The sequence below is a fragment of the Podarcis filfolensis genome, assembly GCF_964270895.1.
Source record: "Podarcis filfolensis genome assembly, chromosome: W".
NCBI lineage: Eukaryota > Metazoa > Chordata > Lepidosauria > Squamata > Lacertidae > Podarcis > Podarcis filfolensis.
The window spans coordinates 16,530,367-16,548,767 of NC_139619.1; the positions used below are offsets into that span (position 1 = coordinate 16,530,367).

An 18,401-nucleotide genomic window follows, 5' to 3' on the forward strand; every position below is an offset into this window, starting at 1 on the left:
AAATTAAATGATTTTCACCCCACAATCAACCTAACAATGAATCAATCTATGCAAGAAATACATTTTTTGGACACTACTATAAAAATACAGGATGGACGCATAGACACCACCTTATACCGTAAACCAACTGACCGACAAACATATCTACATGCCTCTAGCTACCATCCCAAACATACCAAACAGTCCATTGTATATAGCCAGGCACTACGTTACAGCCGTATCTGTTCCAATTCTACAGACAGAGACTCTCACCTAAGAGATCTACAGCAAACCTTTTTAGAACTAAAATACCCAGCAGATGAAGTTAGACAACAGATCAACAGAGCCAGACAGATACCCAGAGAGAACTTGCTGCAAGACAGACCCAAAAAAGAAAATAACAGAACACCTCTAGTCATCACATACAGCTCCCAAGTTAAAACAGTACAACGCATCATCAGAGATCTACAACCTCTCCTGGACAATGACAGTTCTCTTTCTCAAGCTCTGGGAGGAAGACCTTTCATTGCCTACAGACAGCCACCCAATCTTAAACAACTCCTAACCCACAATAATACTACAACCAGACGTAACACGGACACTGGCACCAGAGCCTGCAATAAACCCAGATGCCAACTTTGCTGCCACATACACCCGGACAACACCATTACTGGCCCCAACAACATCACACATACCATCTCGGGACTATTTAATTGCTCATCGTCTAACATTGTATATGCCATCAAATGCCAACAGTGTCCCTCAGCTCTCTATATTGGACAAACAGGCCAAACCTTACGCCAAAGAATAAACGGACATAAATCGGACATCAAGAATCACAAGACAGAGAAACCAGTAGGAGAACACTTCAATCTCCCAGGACATTCTATACAAGATCTCAAAGTAGCTGTATTACTACAAAGGAATTTCAGAAATAGACTGGAAAGAGAAGCTGCTGAATTGCAACTCATTACCAAACTTAAAACCATGGAGAGACCTGGTCTGAACAAAGACATTGGATTCTTATCTCATTATACATGACAAAGCCATTTTTCACCTTCTCACCCCTTGCTTTTTCCTGTAAGACCTATTGCAGTCGTTAAGAGTCGTCAACAGGCTCATCTCAGCTATCTGCCAACCACCCATTCCCACCACCCTTCTGAGTAATACCCCTCCCCACCTTCTCACTATATAGAAGGATCTGGCAACTTCTGTTTCAGTGTATCTGAAGAAGTGTGCATGCACACGAAAGCTCACACCAAGAACTAACTTAGTTGGTCTTTAAGGTGCTACTGGAAGGAAAAAAAATTTTTGTTTTGACTATGGCAGACCAACACGGCTACCTATCTGTAACTCCACCTGAGAGGTTTCAGGTCACAAATGCGTGGGTTGGTCTCGCACAGTGCGAACCTGAGATTTGTGAGGAGGTTCAACAGGTGCCTGACAATGGTGCCAGGAAGGAGCAAAAGGCAGTGGAGAAAGTGTTGAACACTCAGAGGTCTGTAAATGTGTGTTCACAACTCCTCTCAGAAAGTGATACGAGAGGGGGTATGGAGAGAATCAGAACTTACAGGGTTAAGAAGTTCTGAGTGACGTCTCACATTCTGAGGCGTGGTTTAGAATACTGAGGGGAGTGTTCTACTGTGTCTCTCAGAGTGTGTGCTGCTCCGTTGCGAGAGAGGAGCAGAAATGTGTGCTTTGTCACCAGGAGAGTTATGAACTGTTGTTTTTGCTACGAGAATAAAGCTATTTGTAAGATAAGGAAGACACCGTGCGTTACGCCTGATTTATTACGCACACACGGCAACAGCTTCTGTTTCTACGCTGTGTATGCACTCTGCTGAAGCTGTGAGGAGCCCTTTGGAGCAGAGCACCGCAGCGGAAGCGTGTGGACTCCGGGGGCAAGCAAAGCTACTAATCAATCATCCCATAATATGTTCATCTTTATTACCAATATTTTCCCTAGTAAGGAAAGATTTAATTTCCCCCATACTTGCAAATCCTTTTTTATTTCATTCCATGTTTTCCCATAGCTCTCATTACTTAAATCTATAGTATTTGTTGTTAAATTTATTCCAAGATACCTTCTTTTCTTTTAAATTTCCAATCCTGTAATTTCTTGTAATTTCACTTTATCTTTTTCTTCCATATTTTTCACTAGTATTTTGGTTTTCCCATAATTTAATTTGAATCCTGCTAATCTGCCATATTCGTTTATACATTCCAATATTCTAGGTGTGCATTGTAAGGGATTTTCTGTTGTGATCATAACATCATCTGCAAAGGCTCTTAACTTATAACTTTTTTCACCAACTACTATTCCTCTTATTTGATTGTCCTGCCTTATTTTCTTTAACAGAACCTCTAATACTATTATAAACAACATTGGGGATAGGGGGCATCCTTGTCTTGTACCTTTAAAGATATTGATTTCTTCTCCAAACTCTCCATTAATAATAATTTTTGCTTTCTGTTGGTTATATATTGCATTTATAACTTTTTGGAATTTTTCACCTAGACACAATTCTTTTAATAGTTTTTTTCATAAATTCCCATGAGATTTTATCGAAAGCCTTCTCCGCATCAATTGAAATCAGGGCTGCTTGTTTATCTCTTCTGACTTGTAAATATTCCATTATGTCTATTATATTTCTAATATTATCCTTTATTTGTCTTCCTTCCACAAATCCAGCCTGATTTTTATGTTCTATTTTTCCTATTATTTTTTTCAACCTGTTAGCCAATAATCCTGCATAAATTTTATAATCTGAATTTAACAACGAAATGGGTCTATAATTTGAGACAGATTCCAAGTCCGTACCTTGTTTTGGCAGGAGCGTTATATATGCTTGAGTCCAAGAGTCTGGAATATTCCCCTTCTCTACCACTTCCTCTATTACTTCTTTTAGTGGGTCAATTAATTCATTTAACATTTCTTTATAATATTCTGCTGGTATGCCGTCTGGACCTGGGGATTTCCCTATTTTTAATTTTTGAATTGATTCCTTAATTTCTACGGTTGATATTGGTTCATTTAATAATTTATGGTCTTCTTCTGCTATATCTATTAATTTAATTTTCTTTATATATTCCTCTATTTCTTCTATTGACACTTCATCTTTTTGATATATTTTTTATAATATTTTTCAAATTCTTTTTTAATTTCTGTAATATCCCCTATTGTCCTCTCTTCTAAGGTACCCCGTACGGGCCAGTCGTGTCCGACTCTAGGGTTGTGCGCTTATCTCACTTAAGAGGCCGGGAGCCAGCGCTGTCTGCAGACACTTCCGGGTCACGTGGCCAGCGTGACGAAGCTGCTCTGGCGAGCCAGCACCAGCGCAGCACACGGAAACCCCGTTTACCTTCCCGCTATAAAGCGGTACCTATTTATCTACTTGCACTTAGGGGTGCTTTCGAACTGCTAGGTGGGCAGGAGCTGGGACCAAAAGATGGGAGCTCACCCCGCCGCGGGGATTCGAACCGCCGACCATACGATCGGCAAGTCCTAGGCACTGAGGTTTTACCCACAGCGCCACCCGCGTCCGTCCTCTCTTCTACTTTTATCTTATTTATTAATTTTTCATTTCTTTGTTTCCTTACTTGCCAGGCAAGGACCTTGCCTGGTTTATTTGCCCATTCAAAATTTTTATATTTCCAAAATTTGATTTGTTGTTCCACCTCCTGTTCTATAATTTTTTTGCATTCTACTCTCAATAATTTAATTTCTTGATTTAATCTCTCTTTATTTTTGCTTGCATAGGCCAATTTTTCCTTCCTTTTAATTTTTTCTAAAAGCTCCCTTTTCTTTTTTTCTTTATTCTTATATGCTATTGAGTTTTGTTGTATAAAATATCCCCTAACAACTGCCTTCCCAGCATCCCTTTCCTCCAATTGTTTTCAAAATATTCCTTCATCAACTTTCTGGCTCCTTGTATTAATTTTTGGTTTTTTAATAGGAAAACGTTCATTCTCCACCTTTTTCCCCCTTTCTCCTCTTTTCCTTTAAGAGTTAATGATACTGGATTGTGATCTGTGAGTGTTTTTGGTAATATTTCGGCATTCTCTGCTTTAATTGTCATATCCTTAGTAATCCATATACTGTCAATTCGACTATACAAATTTTTTGGTTCTGAGAAATATGTGAACTCCTTTTCGACAGGATATTTATATCTCCATATATCCACTAAATCAAAAATCCTTACCATTTCCACAAAGCTCTTTGGCAGCTTCCCTTCATTTCCCCCTCTCTTCTTTTGCGATCTGTCCAATTCTGGTTCCATTACTCCATTTAAATCTCCTAACATAATAATTCTCATATCTATATATTCCATTAATAACGATCTTACTTTAACATAGAATTCTGATTTTCTTTTATTTGATCCATAGATTCCCGCTACCACAATTAGTTCCCCCTCTAGCAATATTTTGACTATTACAATCCTCCCCTCTTTATCTTCATATAACAATTCTGGTTCGTATTTGCTTTTAACATACATTACAACCCCCCTCTTTTTTCTTACATCAGATGCGATGAATTCTTCCCCTAACTTTGGTTTTCGCAATAATCTTTTATGCTTAGTATTGATGTGGGTTTCTTGGAAACAAGCAAGGTCCCACTTCTGCCTCTCTAGGATACGTTCTATTTTCTGCCTTTCCCTCCTATTGTTTAAACCATTTACGTTCCAAGATAACAATTTAAATTTCATTCTTTGTTAGTTAAAAAAATTATAAAGTTAGTAGAAAGTGTTTAAGTTATCTGCGGTGGTAAAGGAGAAGAGTTTTGTAATAGTTATTGGTCTGATTATTTACCACTGGTGTAGTTCTTTATCCTTCCACACTTTGCTGAGCTCTTTCTTCTTCCACCTCATCTGATAGCTCTCCCTTTTTTCCTTCCTCATTTCTTACTTCGCTTTTCCCTCCTCCTAATTCTCCTCAATACTTCCTCCAAAACATATCTGCTTCCTCAAATGTCTCAATTCGTCTTCTTTTTCCTTTGAAATTGAAGGAAATCCCCACTGGGTATTCCCATCTGGAGGATATTGATTTGGCCTTTAGTGCTTGTGTTAGAAATTGGAATTGCTGTCTCTTTTTTATCAACCTGGGTGGGACTTCCCGTAAAATTATTATTTCTTTTCCATCTATGGTTAACTTGTTATTACTCTTTGCTTGGAGGATCTTATCTTTCATCCAATTCGATGTGAATACAATGATGCAGTCTGCCGGCCATTTGTTCATTTTTGCTTTTCTTGAGTTCACTCTGAAGATTTTCTCTGTCTGTTCTATTATGTATTTTTCCTGTAAATGTAGCCACTTTGCTAAAGTTTCAATCATCTTCTTCCAAATATCCTCCCTCTCCTCTTCTGGAATATTTCTGAATCTCAAGGTCTTCTCTTTAATCTGCATCTGTATCATTGCTAGCGCATCCCCAGTAGCTTCCTGGATTGCTTTTTGTTCCTCCATCTCCTTTTTCGATTTGTCCATTTCTTTTCTTTGTTCCCTTTGTTCTTTGCTAATTTTATTCACCATCTCTTCCATTTGTTGATTTGTAGTCTTTATTTCTTGTAATTTCTTATCTGTCTCCTTCATTCCTTCTAAGACTTCTGTTAATTTTTTCTTTATTTCTTCATTTTCTTTCATTTTTTTATTGTGTTTTCTAATTTTTCTAATTTCCCGTCAATTGTATTGATTTTTTCCTCCAAATCTCTTCTCATTCCTCCAATGTCCAACTTCAAACTTATGATAAGTTCCCTCAAATCCATTTCTTCAAAGCCTGAGTTTCTTCTTAATTGTTGCTGTTGACTTCCAGTTCCAGTCATCTGTTTTTTAATTGCATGAGACATTTTGCATTCTCTTTTTCAACCACCAGATGTCCTTCTGTTGCTTCAATTTTCCTTTATTGTTGCTTTTCCTACTTTGTCCACTGGGTGTCACTGTGTTCTTATTTACTCAGCTTGCCAGCTTCTGTCCTCCTTTAACCCTCTCTTTCACTATTTTGTCTTCGTCACTTCCTCCTTCTTGGTGATTACTCAGCGTCTTCAGACCCTCGTCGCCATCTTATCTGTTAAATTCCCCTCCTTTTCCCCACAGCGTTCCTTATTCCTTTGTCTTTGTCTTTCCTTCAAGGACCTTCAGTTTCAAAGCGGCTGCTTTACTCCACCCAGCTCCAACAACAGGCAGCCTGCACCGCTTTGCACTTTGTAGTAAGTCCAGTGGCGTAGCGTGGGGGTGCAGGGGGGGGCCGGCTGCACCGGGCGCAACATCTGGGGGTTAGGGTTAGGGGGCGCAAATCCACGAGTTAGGGGGCGCAAATTACTTGCCTTGCCCCGGGTGCTGACAACCCACGCTACGCCACTGAGTAAGTCCGTTTCAGATAGTATGCTTTTCAAATGGTTTAATTCCAATGTGAGTGATTTCTTTACACTCTCTTTATAATTTTTTTGTTCTGTCTTCCATTTACTTTTGTGGTAGCATTACTTCCCCTCCGCTATTTTTACTCTTTATTTTGTTTTGGGTTTACTCACTCCGTGAGGGGTTTTCCGCCCCTGAGTTCTCTTTTTCCCCCCTTGTCTTATTTCCTTTTAGGTTTTATTGCTGCTGCTACCACTTTACGTTTATTTTAATATAGAAATAGAGATTTTACCATCTTGTCGCTGCTTCAGTGATGTGAGGCTTTTCACCGGTCTGTTTGATGTTCTTCTCTGTGCCTGGATTCCCCCCCCCCACCTCAGCCTTTTTTTTCTTTTGGTGAGGGGTGCCGGGACTCCAAAAAGACACTGCCAAAGTTCCTTTGGCTTGAGCTTCCTTCCAAGCCTTTTCAGGGGTCGTTTAGCCAAACGTTGCCCCTCACAGTACCAGTGTACTTGCTTACTGCGATCAGAGCTCACACTGTTGCAGCTGTGGTAAAAGCGGAAGTCTCTCGAAAGTCTTTCGTTGTCTCACCGTATTTGCATTTTGTTTAAGTTGTAACATCAAAATTTGGTACTCTAGGTCATTCTGTCTATTAGAGTTACCTCCAATAGCCCCCATAGCAGCTCCCTGATCTTCTTTTAATTGTTCCACTTCCTCAACTGTTTTTTCAAATTTTCCTGTTTTTGATTCCAAATTTTTTATTCTTCCATCTAATTTTTCAATTTTCTGGGAGAGTATATTCATACTATTCTCAATATCAGTTTTTACTTGCTGGGACAACCCATGCAGGGTCTGTGCCATCTCCTTCCGGAATTCTGCAAATTGAAGTGAAAGAAGTTCAGCAAAATCAGCCTTACCCATTTTTTCTGAAGAGGTTTCCTCTTCAACAGAAGCCCCCCTTTTCGCTTCACCCACAGCCACAGCTTTTCTTGTTGCCACTGACATTTCTGGTTTATTTTTATCCATGTCTGTTCTCAAAACAAATGCTTCAGTTTAACTGTACTCAAGGTCACAGTTGCAAATTCACTGATTAGCTCAGCAACGGAAAATTCCACTCCTAGGCCAACCAGTTGTACATTTCTATACATAATCACCTCCTCCCTCACAGAACCTACGCTTAAAACAATACACTATGAAAAATGAATCCCCCAAAATAAAAAAAATTAATACATATTGTTGGGTGTAGTGAAGGGTTAACCTTCTGTGCCTCGAGCCTGAGAGGAGGCGCGTACAAGGGAAGTACGCCAGGATGTGACGAAAACAGCTTGGAATGCTGTGAGCTGAGTGGAAAGCGAAAGCAGTTTGTTGCGTCGCTGCAAGCTGAGAGAGAAGGACGCAGAGAAAATGCAGCTTGAATCAGATGGAAATTGGAGTTTGTAAATACGCTATTTTGTTCCCAATAAAGAGATATTAGGATAGAAGAAACATCTGGACTTATTTACTGCCCTTTCGACACACAGACGCTGTGTAATTCTGCTAATTGCTTTACGACCGCTCCAAAGCCACACTGCGTAAACAGAAGCTGCAGAGGCTCGCAGGGGAAGCGTGGCTGGGCGCCAAACAATAAAGCAATAAATCTATCGGAAGAGGTTATGGGTTAACGCGAAGTGTGTGAGAAAGGGTTTGGAAGACTTTAAAAGACTGAACGTCAGCTTGATCAACTGCCAAGGCTTCAAAGAGAGTAGAGGGCAGATCGGAAGAGGCTGACGGAGAGGGAGCTGAGAGCCACGTCGTCCGGAGTGCCTGGTTTGGCTGCTGAGTGAGTACTCTTGCAAAGGCCAACAGAAGGGAGGCAATGGCTCAGCCCCAAGAACATGGCTTTGAGTTTAAACTGTCATGCCAGAAACTGACTAGCCAAAATTGGCTGCAGTGGAGCTTTCAAGTGGAGCTTTTGCTGGTGGGGGAGCAGCTTTGGGACGTAGTTCAGCCCCCACAGAACGCAGCTGGGAAAGCAGAGGCTAAGAGGGCTGCAGAGCAAGGTGAAGTGGAAAAGCGTGTGCTTGCTTTTTTGGCAGAGAATGTGGATGCTCATCTAGTGCCTGTTGTCCTGGGTGCAAGAAGGCCAGAGGCCGCTTGGCTAGCACTCCGAGTAGCTTGTGGAGCTGGGGTGGGAAGCAAGGGCCGAGACGTGGCTGCATCCGAAGGGGAGAGGCAAGATGGCGCCGGCCACATTCTTGAGAGCCGATACACAGCTGGGAGGAGCTGGGAGCCCCCACGGGGGGGGGGGCGAAGGGACTGTTGCTGTTGCTGGCAATGCTGCTGGTGCTTTTGCTGAGCCTGGGAGCTGTATGGATGCTGCAACGTGTCTGTGTGAGGAGCCTGGAGAGAGGCCAAGAGTTGGGAGCCCTTTACCCACCAGAGGGGGTGCAGGAAAACGTCCTGGGGGCCCTGTGAGCAGTGGGGGGGGCAGTGAGCAGTGAAAGCTCAGAGACGCCTCTTTCTCCAAAAGCTGCCAAGAGTTGTTTACGCCAAGAGCTGAAGCCTAGCCGTGCTGGAGGCTTCAAGGCCGGCCACCTGCAGCAAGTAGAGATAAGAGCTGTGGAGTTGTGCGGGAACGCTGAGACAAGTCCAGTCTCCAAGGCAACTGAGAGAGTTGCATCTACGGAAGCTGTGAAGGTCGTGGGCAAGTCTTCCTGCCGGGGGGAGTCTGTTGCCGTGACAACCAGACAGGACATCTGCAGAGGCCCCAAGGAGGGGGGCAGCGAGAAGATTGTTGCCATGGCGACCCAGGAATGTAAACAACAAGACTTTCTCACTGTAATAATCAACTCAGGAGCGACAAATACGCTGGTGCCATCTAGTGGTCTTTTGAGAAATTGCAGGACAGTAAAAACTGAGAAATTTGTGACGATCGCAGATGGAAGCAGAAAAAGACTAACTGAGACAGGCTTTTTCTTCTGTCCTTTTCTTAAGCATGAAGTCAAAGCTTATGCAGTGCCCGGTTTAACTAACTGTTTATTAAGTGTGCATGATTTACTCGCTGATGGTTATCATGTCTCTTTTGCAGGTACAAAATGTGAGTTTTCCAAGGATGGGAAACACGTGTACACAGTGCAGTCTAAAGGCAATTTGTTTGCTGTAAATGTGCCTTTTTCTACAGGAGAGGATGACACCGAAGAAGCGAAGGGCAATGTGTGAAGGTAGTGCCCCACCATGGTTGTTCACATATTTGGCACCGACGCTTTGCCCATTTGAATTGGAGATATCTTCAGAAAGCACCAGAGCTGACACAAGGGTGCAAATTTAATGTTTGTGACAAATTTTTAGATTGCAATGCATGTAAACAGGCAAAAATTGTGACATGCTCCTATCCAAAGTCAGAGAGACAGACCACACAACCCTTTGAATTAATTCATGCAGATCTGTGTGGACCCATGTCAGTTGAGTCACTGGGAGGATCAAAGTATTCTCTGCTTCTGATTGATGATTTTTCGAGGTCTGCTTGGACCTTCTCCCTGAAAACTAAAGGGGAGGCGGCTAAAATGATCAGGGATTGGATCACCGCAGTTGAGGTAACCTTTTCCACCAAAGTTTGTGGCTTTCAAAGTGATAGAGGTTCCGAGTTCACTGGTTCTGCTTTACAGGATTTCTTTAGGGAGAAGGGGATTAGCCACCGATTGACCGCTCCTTACTCTCCGCAACAGAATGGGGTCGCAGAGAGAAAGAACAGGACGGGGCAGGAAGCTGTGTCTGCGATCCTGTGGGACGCAGGGCTACCCCAGAAATATTGGTCTGAGGCCTGGCGCTACATAGTTCATACGCAGAATAGAGTGTACAACTCTAGTGTAGAAAATACACCGTATTTCTTGCTGCATGGAAAGAAGCCCAAGGTACACTACCTTCGTGTGTTTGGTTGTGAGGCTTGGGTGCTTATTCCAAAGGCTCTACGCAAGAAAGGTGAGCCAAGATCTAAAAGAATGATCTTTGTAGGGTATGAGCCTGGCTCAATGGCCTGGCGGTTTGCGTACCCAAGTGGAAACCAGTCAAGGTTGGTTATCAGCAATAGCGCTGAGTTCTGTGAGCAAGCTGGTTGGAAGCGTCTGCACGCTAATCCAGATGTGATTCCACAGCCGTTCTATGACTCAGACGTTGAGGAGGGAGAGGAACTTGTTGCTGGGGACCATGGTCCAGAGCAACAAGGTCCACCACAGGGACAGAGTCCAAGGCAGGGACAGCTCAGGATCCCTCAGAGGGGGGAACCTAGAACACCTCCTCAGGCAAGTGTCAAGTTTGAGCCAAAGAGTGAGACTTCTTCACCTGCTGGACCAGCTGTAAGGCCCAAGAGGCGCAGCAGGTCAGAGGGGGAAGACACTGAAGTTGAGGATGATTTAGCTGGACCCAGTGAAGCAACAGGGTCACCAGGATTCACACTGAGGAGATCAGCGAGGACAAGGAGGCCTCCTGATCGGTACGACGCTTCAGGCGTCTGGGTAGGTTCAGCCAGATGTGAACATGAATCCTTCGAGGATATTCAGAGTTTACCTGAGGAAGAAGCAGATAAGTGGCACAGGGCAATGGACAAAGAGATGAAGTCCATGGAAGACCTAGGTGTGTTCTCACTCACAGAGTTGCCACCAGGAAAGCAGGCTGTGAGTTGCAGGTGGGTTTACCGCTTGAAACCCACTGACGCTGTAGAGCCACAGTATAAAGATAGGTTAGTTGCTCGAGGATTCACTCAGAGAAGGGGAATACACTTCACGGAGGTGTATTCGCCAACGTCACGAGCGGAGACTCTGAGAACGCTTTTAGCTTGTGCAGCACAGAGAGGCTGGAAGGTAAACCACTTTGATGTGGATGTTGCCTACCTTAACTCAGATCTCCAGGAGGAGCTATACATGATTCCTCCTCCGGGGTTTGAGAACTTGAGGCAGGATGTTGTGTGGAGATTGCACAAATCCATCTACGTATTACGTCAATCTGCTAGAAACTGGAACATGTGCCTGAATGAAGCCTTAGAAGAACTAGGTTTCAGGAGAAGTGTTGCTGATAGATGCTTTCATTTGAGAGGATCAGGTGCAACACAAGAGTATTGGCAGATTTGGGTTGATGACTTGTTATTCTTTTCAGAGACGGATGAACAGGCAGAGAAGTTTGCCAAAGAGCTAGGTAAACGGTTCAAGCTTAAACAGCTCGGTGCTGTCAAAACCTATCTAGGTGTCAGTGTTGAGCGTGCACAGGATGGAAGCTTCTTGCTCAGCCAGAAAGGCAAAATCGAGCAATTGCTTCAGAAAATGAGGATGAGTGATTGTGCAGGAGTGAGAAGTCCTATGGAGACTAGTTTTGTGAAGGACAGCCAGCAAGTAGAACGTGCTGCGTTCGAAAATACTGAAGTGTTTCAGTCAGCCCTAGGGAGTTTGTTGTACTTATCCCAGTGGAGCAGACCTGATATAGCGTTTGCTGTCAATCTGCTCAGCAGGGAAGCTTCAAACCCTAGTGTGCAAGCCTGGAATGGCATCAAGAAAGTTCTGAAGTATTTGCAGGAAACCAAAGACTTTTGTCTTAGGTTGCCAGCACAAGGAGAAGTCAAACTGACTTGCTTTGTGGACTCGGATTGGGCTAATCTTGAGGATCGCAAGTCTGTGTCTGGCCTAGTGGTGAAGTTTGGGAACTCAGTAGTTGGATGGACGTCCAAGAAGCAAAGTCTTATAGCGCTCTCATCCACTGAGGCTGAGTTCAGTGCTCTTTCAGAGGTGTGCAGAGAAGTAGAGTTCTATGCTTGCTTAGTGCAGGAACTCTGCGAAGTGGACTGTCTGCCGATACGTGTTTTCAAGGACAATCAACCATGCCTGCGTTTGGCAGAGTCAGGTCAGTTCAAGGCTAGAACTAAACACCTAGACATTCGCTTTCGGAATGTGTGCCAGAGTGTTCAGGAGGGATTAGTTGCTCTGAAGTATTGTCCCTCTGCCGAGAACCTAGCTGATGGGTTCACGAAGCCACTCACCTTCCAAAGACATGGGGAGTTTTGCGAAGGTCTGGGTTTGGGACGACCAAGGGTCTCTTCTCCCCTCAGGCGCGAGACAAGAGGGGGTGTTGGGTGTAGTGAAGGGTTAACCTTCTGTGCCTCGAGCCTGAGAGGAGGCACGTACAAGGGAAGTATGCCAGGATGTGACGAAAGCAGCTTGGAATGCTGTGAGCTGAGTGGAAAGCGAAAGCAGTTTGTTGCGTCGCTGCAAGCTGAGAGAGAAGGACGCAGAGAAAATGCAGCTTGAATCAGATGGAAATTGGAGTTTGTAAATACGCTATTTTGTTCCCAATAAAGAGATATTAGGATAGAAGAAACGTCTGGACTTATTTACTGCCCTTTCGACACACAGACGCTGTGTAATTCTGCTAATTGCTTTACGACCGCTCCAAAGCCACACTGTGTAAACAGAAGCTGCAGAGGCTCGCAGGGGAAGCGTGGCTGGGCGCCAAACAATAAAGCAACAACATAAAAACTCAAGAGACTTATACTTTGCTGAAGGAATTATGAGCAAGAGTAAAGGCAAGAGTAAAGGCAAAAAATAATAAACCATAGGAAGATGCTAAAAATACTTAAGAGTACTAAATATACTTGTGATTGCTCAAAGTCATCAAAATTATTGAAAGCCGTTAACCTTGTTAATGGCTTCTTCTCCTGTATGGCTGGTGTAGATAATGTGATGAGAAGGTCCCTCCTATTCCAAATCTCTAAACAAATTATAATCCAGTCTTTTCTTTTCTTCAGTTTTACTGCATTTGCTTTATTTTGTAAATCCAAAATTTCCACAGATGTAGTTGTAATCCAAATATTGCTTTTCCCCAATGAGTAGCAAATATCAATATTCCAATTAATATACCCTGGTCTTCAGTAATCGTATAAGATTAAAAGCCAATCTAACTCCAGCTATTCCAGGCACTCTGCTTCCTCTGGGTTAACCCCCAAAGTTAGCTGAGTGTTCTCCTGCCAAGCTTCAGTTCCAATTGTGAAGTTCCAGAGTCCTTTAAATCAGCAGAATTCCACTATATGCCAAAATATATTTCACTGCTGTTTGCTTTCTATTTTTGCTTTCTCTTTTTTTTTATTAAATATTTATTAAAATTTTCCACCTTAATAAAAAAATCAAAAAAGAAAAAACAAAAAAAATTAAAAACACATAAAGTTTACAATCCGTATTTTCAATAACATATTTCCCTGACTTCCCCACACCTCCCCTTCTTATATTCCAATTCAAATTGTTAGTTCAACAAGTTCTTATCCCCAATTTTTAACCTTTTTATATTTAATTCATTTTAGAAAAACCAATTTTAACTTATAAACATCAATATTTGTACCTCAGTGCTCATTCTTAAAAACCTTTTTCTAAAGTCGACCCAAATTCCCTTCCACGAATTCCCCAATTTTCATACTAATAACAAAACAAAATAAAAAACAGATTATAATTGTACACCCTTTGGATTCCCAAACCCTACCACCCCCTTTCCCGGTTTCGATCCCCAACAGATGTCCATCAGTCTTAATCTACTATCAGCCTGGAGACCTCACGTCCGAGGCTCTTAATTTTCTCTCAATTCCTCTCTGCCGGTTTTTTTGATAGTCCTTAGTATTAAACACCAGATCTCGGAGAAGCTCTGTCCCAATAAGGTCCATGTTTCTTCCAGCCAGACCTCCATACTTAAAAGTGGAGTCCGAATCTTGTTTCTTACTCCTTTTAAGTCCAATTGTCCCGAAAGCTCCAACTTCCACCTTAATCAAATTTGTAATCCATAGGTCTTCAGATCTCCACATAAGGAGATCTCTCCATTCCTCAATCTCCAATTCAAACCAGATTTTCATCATCCAGTACTTATTTTCCTTTGTAACCATCATGTCAGGCCTCTGGCTCGATTTCTTATTTTCCTTTGTAACCATCATGTCAGGCCTCTGGCTCTCCTTTGTCATCTGCAAAATTACAGCTCCTCCTTCCTTTTCCTCAGGAACAACATATGTCTCCTTCTCCACACTCTCAAAACTCTCAAGTTTCTCTTTTTGTCCAGCTGCATGGGCTTCCTGAGTCAAATCCTTATCAAATTCAGTGATATTATTTACTGTTAAGTTCAGAGTTGCAACATTTGTAGCCAAAACATCCATTTGGCCTTGTAGCTTTCCCAAGAGAACAAAAACTCTGTCCAACCCAGCCTGAATATTCCCTCCTCCAGCCATTCTTGTAATGCCCCAAATCCCCCTCTAGAGGGATTTCTATTTTTGCTTTCTCAACCTTTCTGTTAACAGAGCTGTTTGGTTCCAATGCACAAACAGAGAAAAATAGTTCAAGTTCAAATATATTCATCCAATTCCAACAGGAGGGAGAAACAGTAATATTCCTAAAATGCAGTTAAGATGTTAAAGTCACTCCAAAGCCTGCAAAAAAAAGAAAGCTCCTCTCTCATTCACAAATTGCAGCTTGCAGAGCCTGTCATTCAGAAAATGGAAGTTGACTTTCTGTTTCACTCCTTTTTTGCCAAATTAAACTTTTAAAGTCCAAATTCTTCTCAGCTGAATTTTGGCAATTGATTATCTTAATTGGAAGATCTGTTGCTTACCAGTGGCGGCTTGTGGCTACAGCTGATGGGTGTGTTGGAGCCGTGAGCAGACTCAAGCCGCTTTTCCTCCCTCCCCCCCCCCCACTCGATGCCGAGGCAGCCACGGGCTGCAGAGAGGTCGCAGCGAGTTCTCCCACTGATGGTCCCCTGAAGACCCCACTCTTCCATGGGTTTTTTTAGGGGGGTATCTAGCCCTGATACTCTCCTCTGTAGCCCGAACAGCTTGAACCAGTTGTCTTTTTACTCAAACACAGAACAAGCTGCCATTCTGCTCCTGCAACAGACCGGAAGTCCCAATGGAAGTAGACTTAGGCATACGTAGCATCTGAGGTCCCAGGTCCTAAGGAAGTCAGATTAGCCTCAACCAGGGCCAGGGCCTTTTCAACACTGGTGGAACGCTCTGTCTCATGAGACCAGGGCCCCGTGGGATCTGATTTCTTTCCGCAGGGCCTGTAAGACAGAAGTGTTCCACCTGGCCTTTGGCTTGGAACAAGCCTGATCCCCTTCCCCTCTTTCCTTTTCCTTCTGTGATGGAACCCCTGTTTGGGGACTTCCCTGGTTTTTCTGGCCCACGTAGAACCAGCCTTGGTGAAGATTTGATGTTTTCTCCCCCCAAACAGTTTTTGATCTGGGCTTCCACTGAAATGAGGCTGCATTTTAAGTAGTATTTTAATCAATTGTTTTTATACCTGATGTTTGCTGCCCAAAGGCCGGTCTTGGCCGGGGAATAAAAATAATAATAGCAGAGCCCATACAGGCAACCCACCGTTTCCAGCTGGATGAAGATGTCTGGCAGCCATCTCTGCGCCTGGTGTCTCTCCATCTGCCTGGCTGCAGTCAGCAAAATACGTCTTTTTTCTTTTCTTTTTTGTGCTGCCACACTGCTGGGTGAATCAGGTGTTTGGAAGTGTGAAGGAAGGTGCAGGGGAATTGGCATAAAGCTGTTTGGAGCATCGAAAGATCCTCTTTCCACCTCTTGCCTCTTTCCCCCCCTCTTCTTCCATCAGGCAAAGCTCCCCCCCCCCTTCCCCTTTCGTAGAGAAAACCTGAGAACTATTAGTGGAGCAGATTTTCCCCCCCAGAAGAACTAAAATAGAGGGTCAGTGTAAAAAACAGGCATAATATATGTCAAGCTCAAATTGCTGTGCAATAAATAATAAAGTGGCAAAGGGGCCTCCCTTCCCTGTGAGCTATCATACTATCACATCAGCGATGGTAAAGCTATGATGTTTGGACTATTTGGATGGAATATTTGGACCGAATTTTGGTTTCGGGACATCTCATATTTCACTTGAACATGATTGTGGTACTGTATGTTATGTAAAGTATATATTTAAAGAAATGGACACTTGGTGGAATATAAATGTCTTATTCTTGCATTTTGTCATTGGGAATTTTTATAGAATTGCATAGAGTTGTTTGAGATGAATCTTTACTTGTCAGGATGGCAACAATGTAACAAGCTGTATTATTTATATATCAAGTTCAACACAATTTGTTTCTGTCCCATGAGCCCAAGAGAGGGTTTAGTCTTCTTGCTCCAACAACACAGTCTTTTGTAGCAATGCATAAATAATTAGTCCATAGCTTGCCTGTTTTCATAAACTCTTTCAGACAGAGTCTACTTGAAGTCTTCATACTCCCATGTTCTCAGTCAACAAAGCAATGGCAAGACAACCAGCCAGCCCTCAACTCCCACATTTTGTTCTAACACTAACACACACACACACACACTTACTTTTAAAGGCACTTAACAAGGAAATGATTCAGCATGTCTGTGACCTTGATTGGAGTCACTGGCTTTGCAGAGGTTACAGTATATAATAGTGGCCAGTGGCTTGAACTTAATTAATTTTATAATGAATGATTTTAGAGCGTTGTTTGTGTTGTACTTTTGTATTGTTTTATTGTTGTTAGCCGCCCTGAGCCCAGCTTCGGCTGGGGAGGGCGGGATATAAATAAAATTTATTATTATTATTATTTTCTTTTCCCCAGTACAATTATTTGTAAAATACATTTTCTAACTAATACAGTACAAATACTAACAGTTACTCCCATGTGTCATCAGGTCTTTGATTGGCTCCTCTAGAAATCCACAGCACCTCTCAGAACATAAATCATGTCACTCAGTTTTACCTGGATTGGTATCTTCCCAGTTTGCACAATATACTGAAGCAGATTCGTGTCATTTGGTTGAGTAACCTATACACACAGATGTGTTCCACATATGGTAGTACAGTTGTACCTCAGAAGTCGAAGGGAATCCGTTCTGGAAGTCCATTCAACTTCCAAAATGTTCAGAAACCAAAGTGTGGCTTCCGATTGGCTGCAGGAAGCTTCTGCAGCCAATCGGAAGCCGTGTCAGACATTCGGGTTTCAAAGAACGTTCACAAACTGGAACACTCATTTCCGGGTTGGTGGCATTCAGGAGCCAAAACATTCGAGAACTAAGCTGGAAGCATTTGCTGGTTACCCCTAGTTCCAAGAACATTCATGGTGACAGTATGCTTTATTTCCTCTACTATGAGTGTGAAAACATTACCCCTGCATCTTTCCATGGGACCAGCAGGAAAACATACTTCATTGCATTCTTCTTGTCTTTACATCTTCTTGGGGATGAAACCTTCCAATTATTTGCAGAAGTATGTTTGCTTAACTCACAATCTGTTAGTAGGCTTGTATCCTTGCCCTCTCCCTCAGCTTCATTCACAGCAACCATGATGATGTGTCTCAGCAGAGACTTCACTTTTTTATATATATTATATGCTTGCACAACCTGAGCCATACCCCTTAAGTAGAAGTAGTGAGTTAGATGATGCTGACCTCAAAGATAAGGCCATTTTGCCATCAGATTAATCATGTGTGCTACATCATTCCTGATGTAGCAATAGGGCAAATTTGGCAATCAATCCCCGATTTTCATTCAAAATCTTAGCACACTCATTCAGGTAGCCTGACAGGGATGGAAACTGTGTGAATGCCTGGATACAGGCAGACATGAGAGCTGGGGACATGTCCACAACAACCTCCTTAGGCTATTGTGGCATCTGCATAAAGGTGAACAGCACTTGCTGACAGGTTTTCAGTTGCCATTTTTTTAACAGCTCTCTCTCTTGAAACACTGGACAACTTTCTTTTTTGCAGTTCAATCTTTATTGGTTTATAATCGACACAAACACACAAGGAAAACTTTAAAAAAAAACACAAAACACAGCACATAACTCAAAAATAAAAAAAGAAAATAGAACAATACAATGCGAAAATACAAAAATATTTCAGCCATCAACTTCTGACCTCCTTGGTGTGGGTTCTTTGTTTCCTTATTACTTGCCTCTGTTTTCAATAAACTTAGCCTCTATTAAATCTTATTTGTGTTATTTTTACCTTATGTAATTCCAAGAGTTATTCAAAGCATTCTAAAGTTTTTATGTGGGTACAATGTTCTTTTAAATATTGCCTATAAATTTCCAATT

At 42.4% G+C, this 18,401-nt stretch overlaps 1 protein-coding gene across 1 annotated transcript in view; it reads left to right on the forward strand.

Moving 5' to 3' along the window:
• Window positions 1-12,666, forward strand: part of LOC310753839 (uncharacterized protein) — a 28,494-nt gene extending 15,828 nt beyond the window's left edge. The window contains exon 2 of the mRNA XM_083595199.1: window positions 8,080-12,666. Coding sequence (XP_083451325.1) covers window positions 8,080-8,150 — 71 coding nt within the window. The 3' untranslated portion in view covers window positions 8,151-12,666. The remainder of the gene's footprint in view (window positions 1-8,079) is intronic.
• The last annotated feature ends 5,735 nt before the right edge of the window (window positions 12,667-18,401 follow it).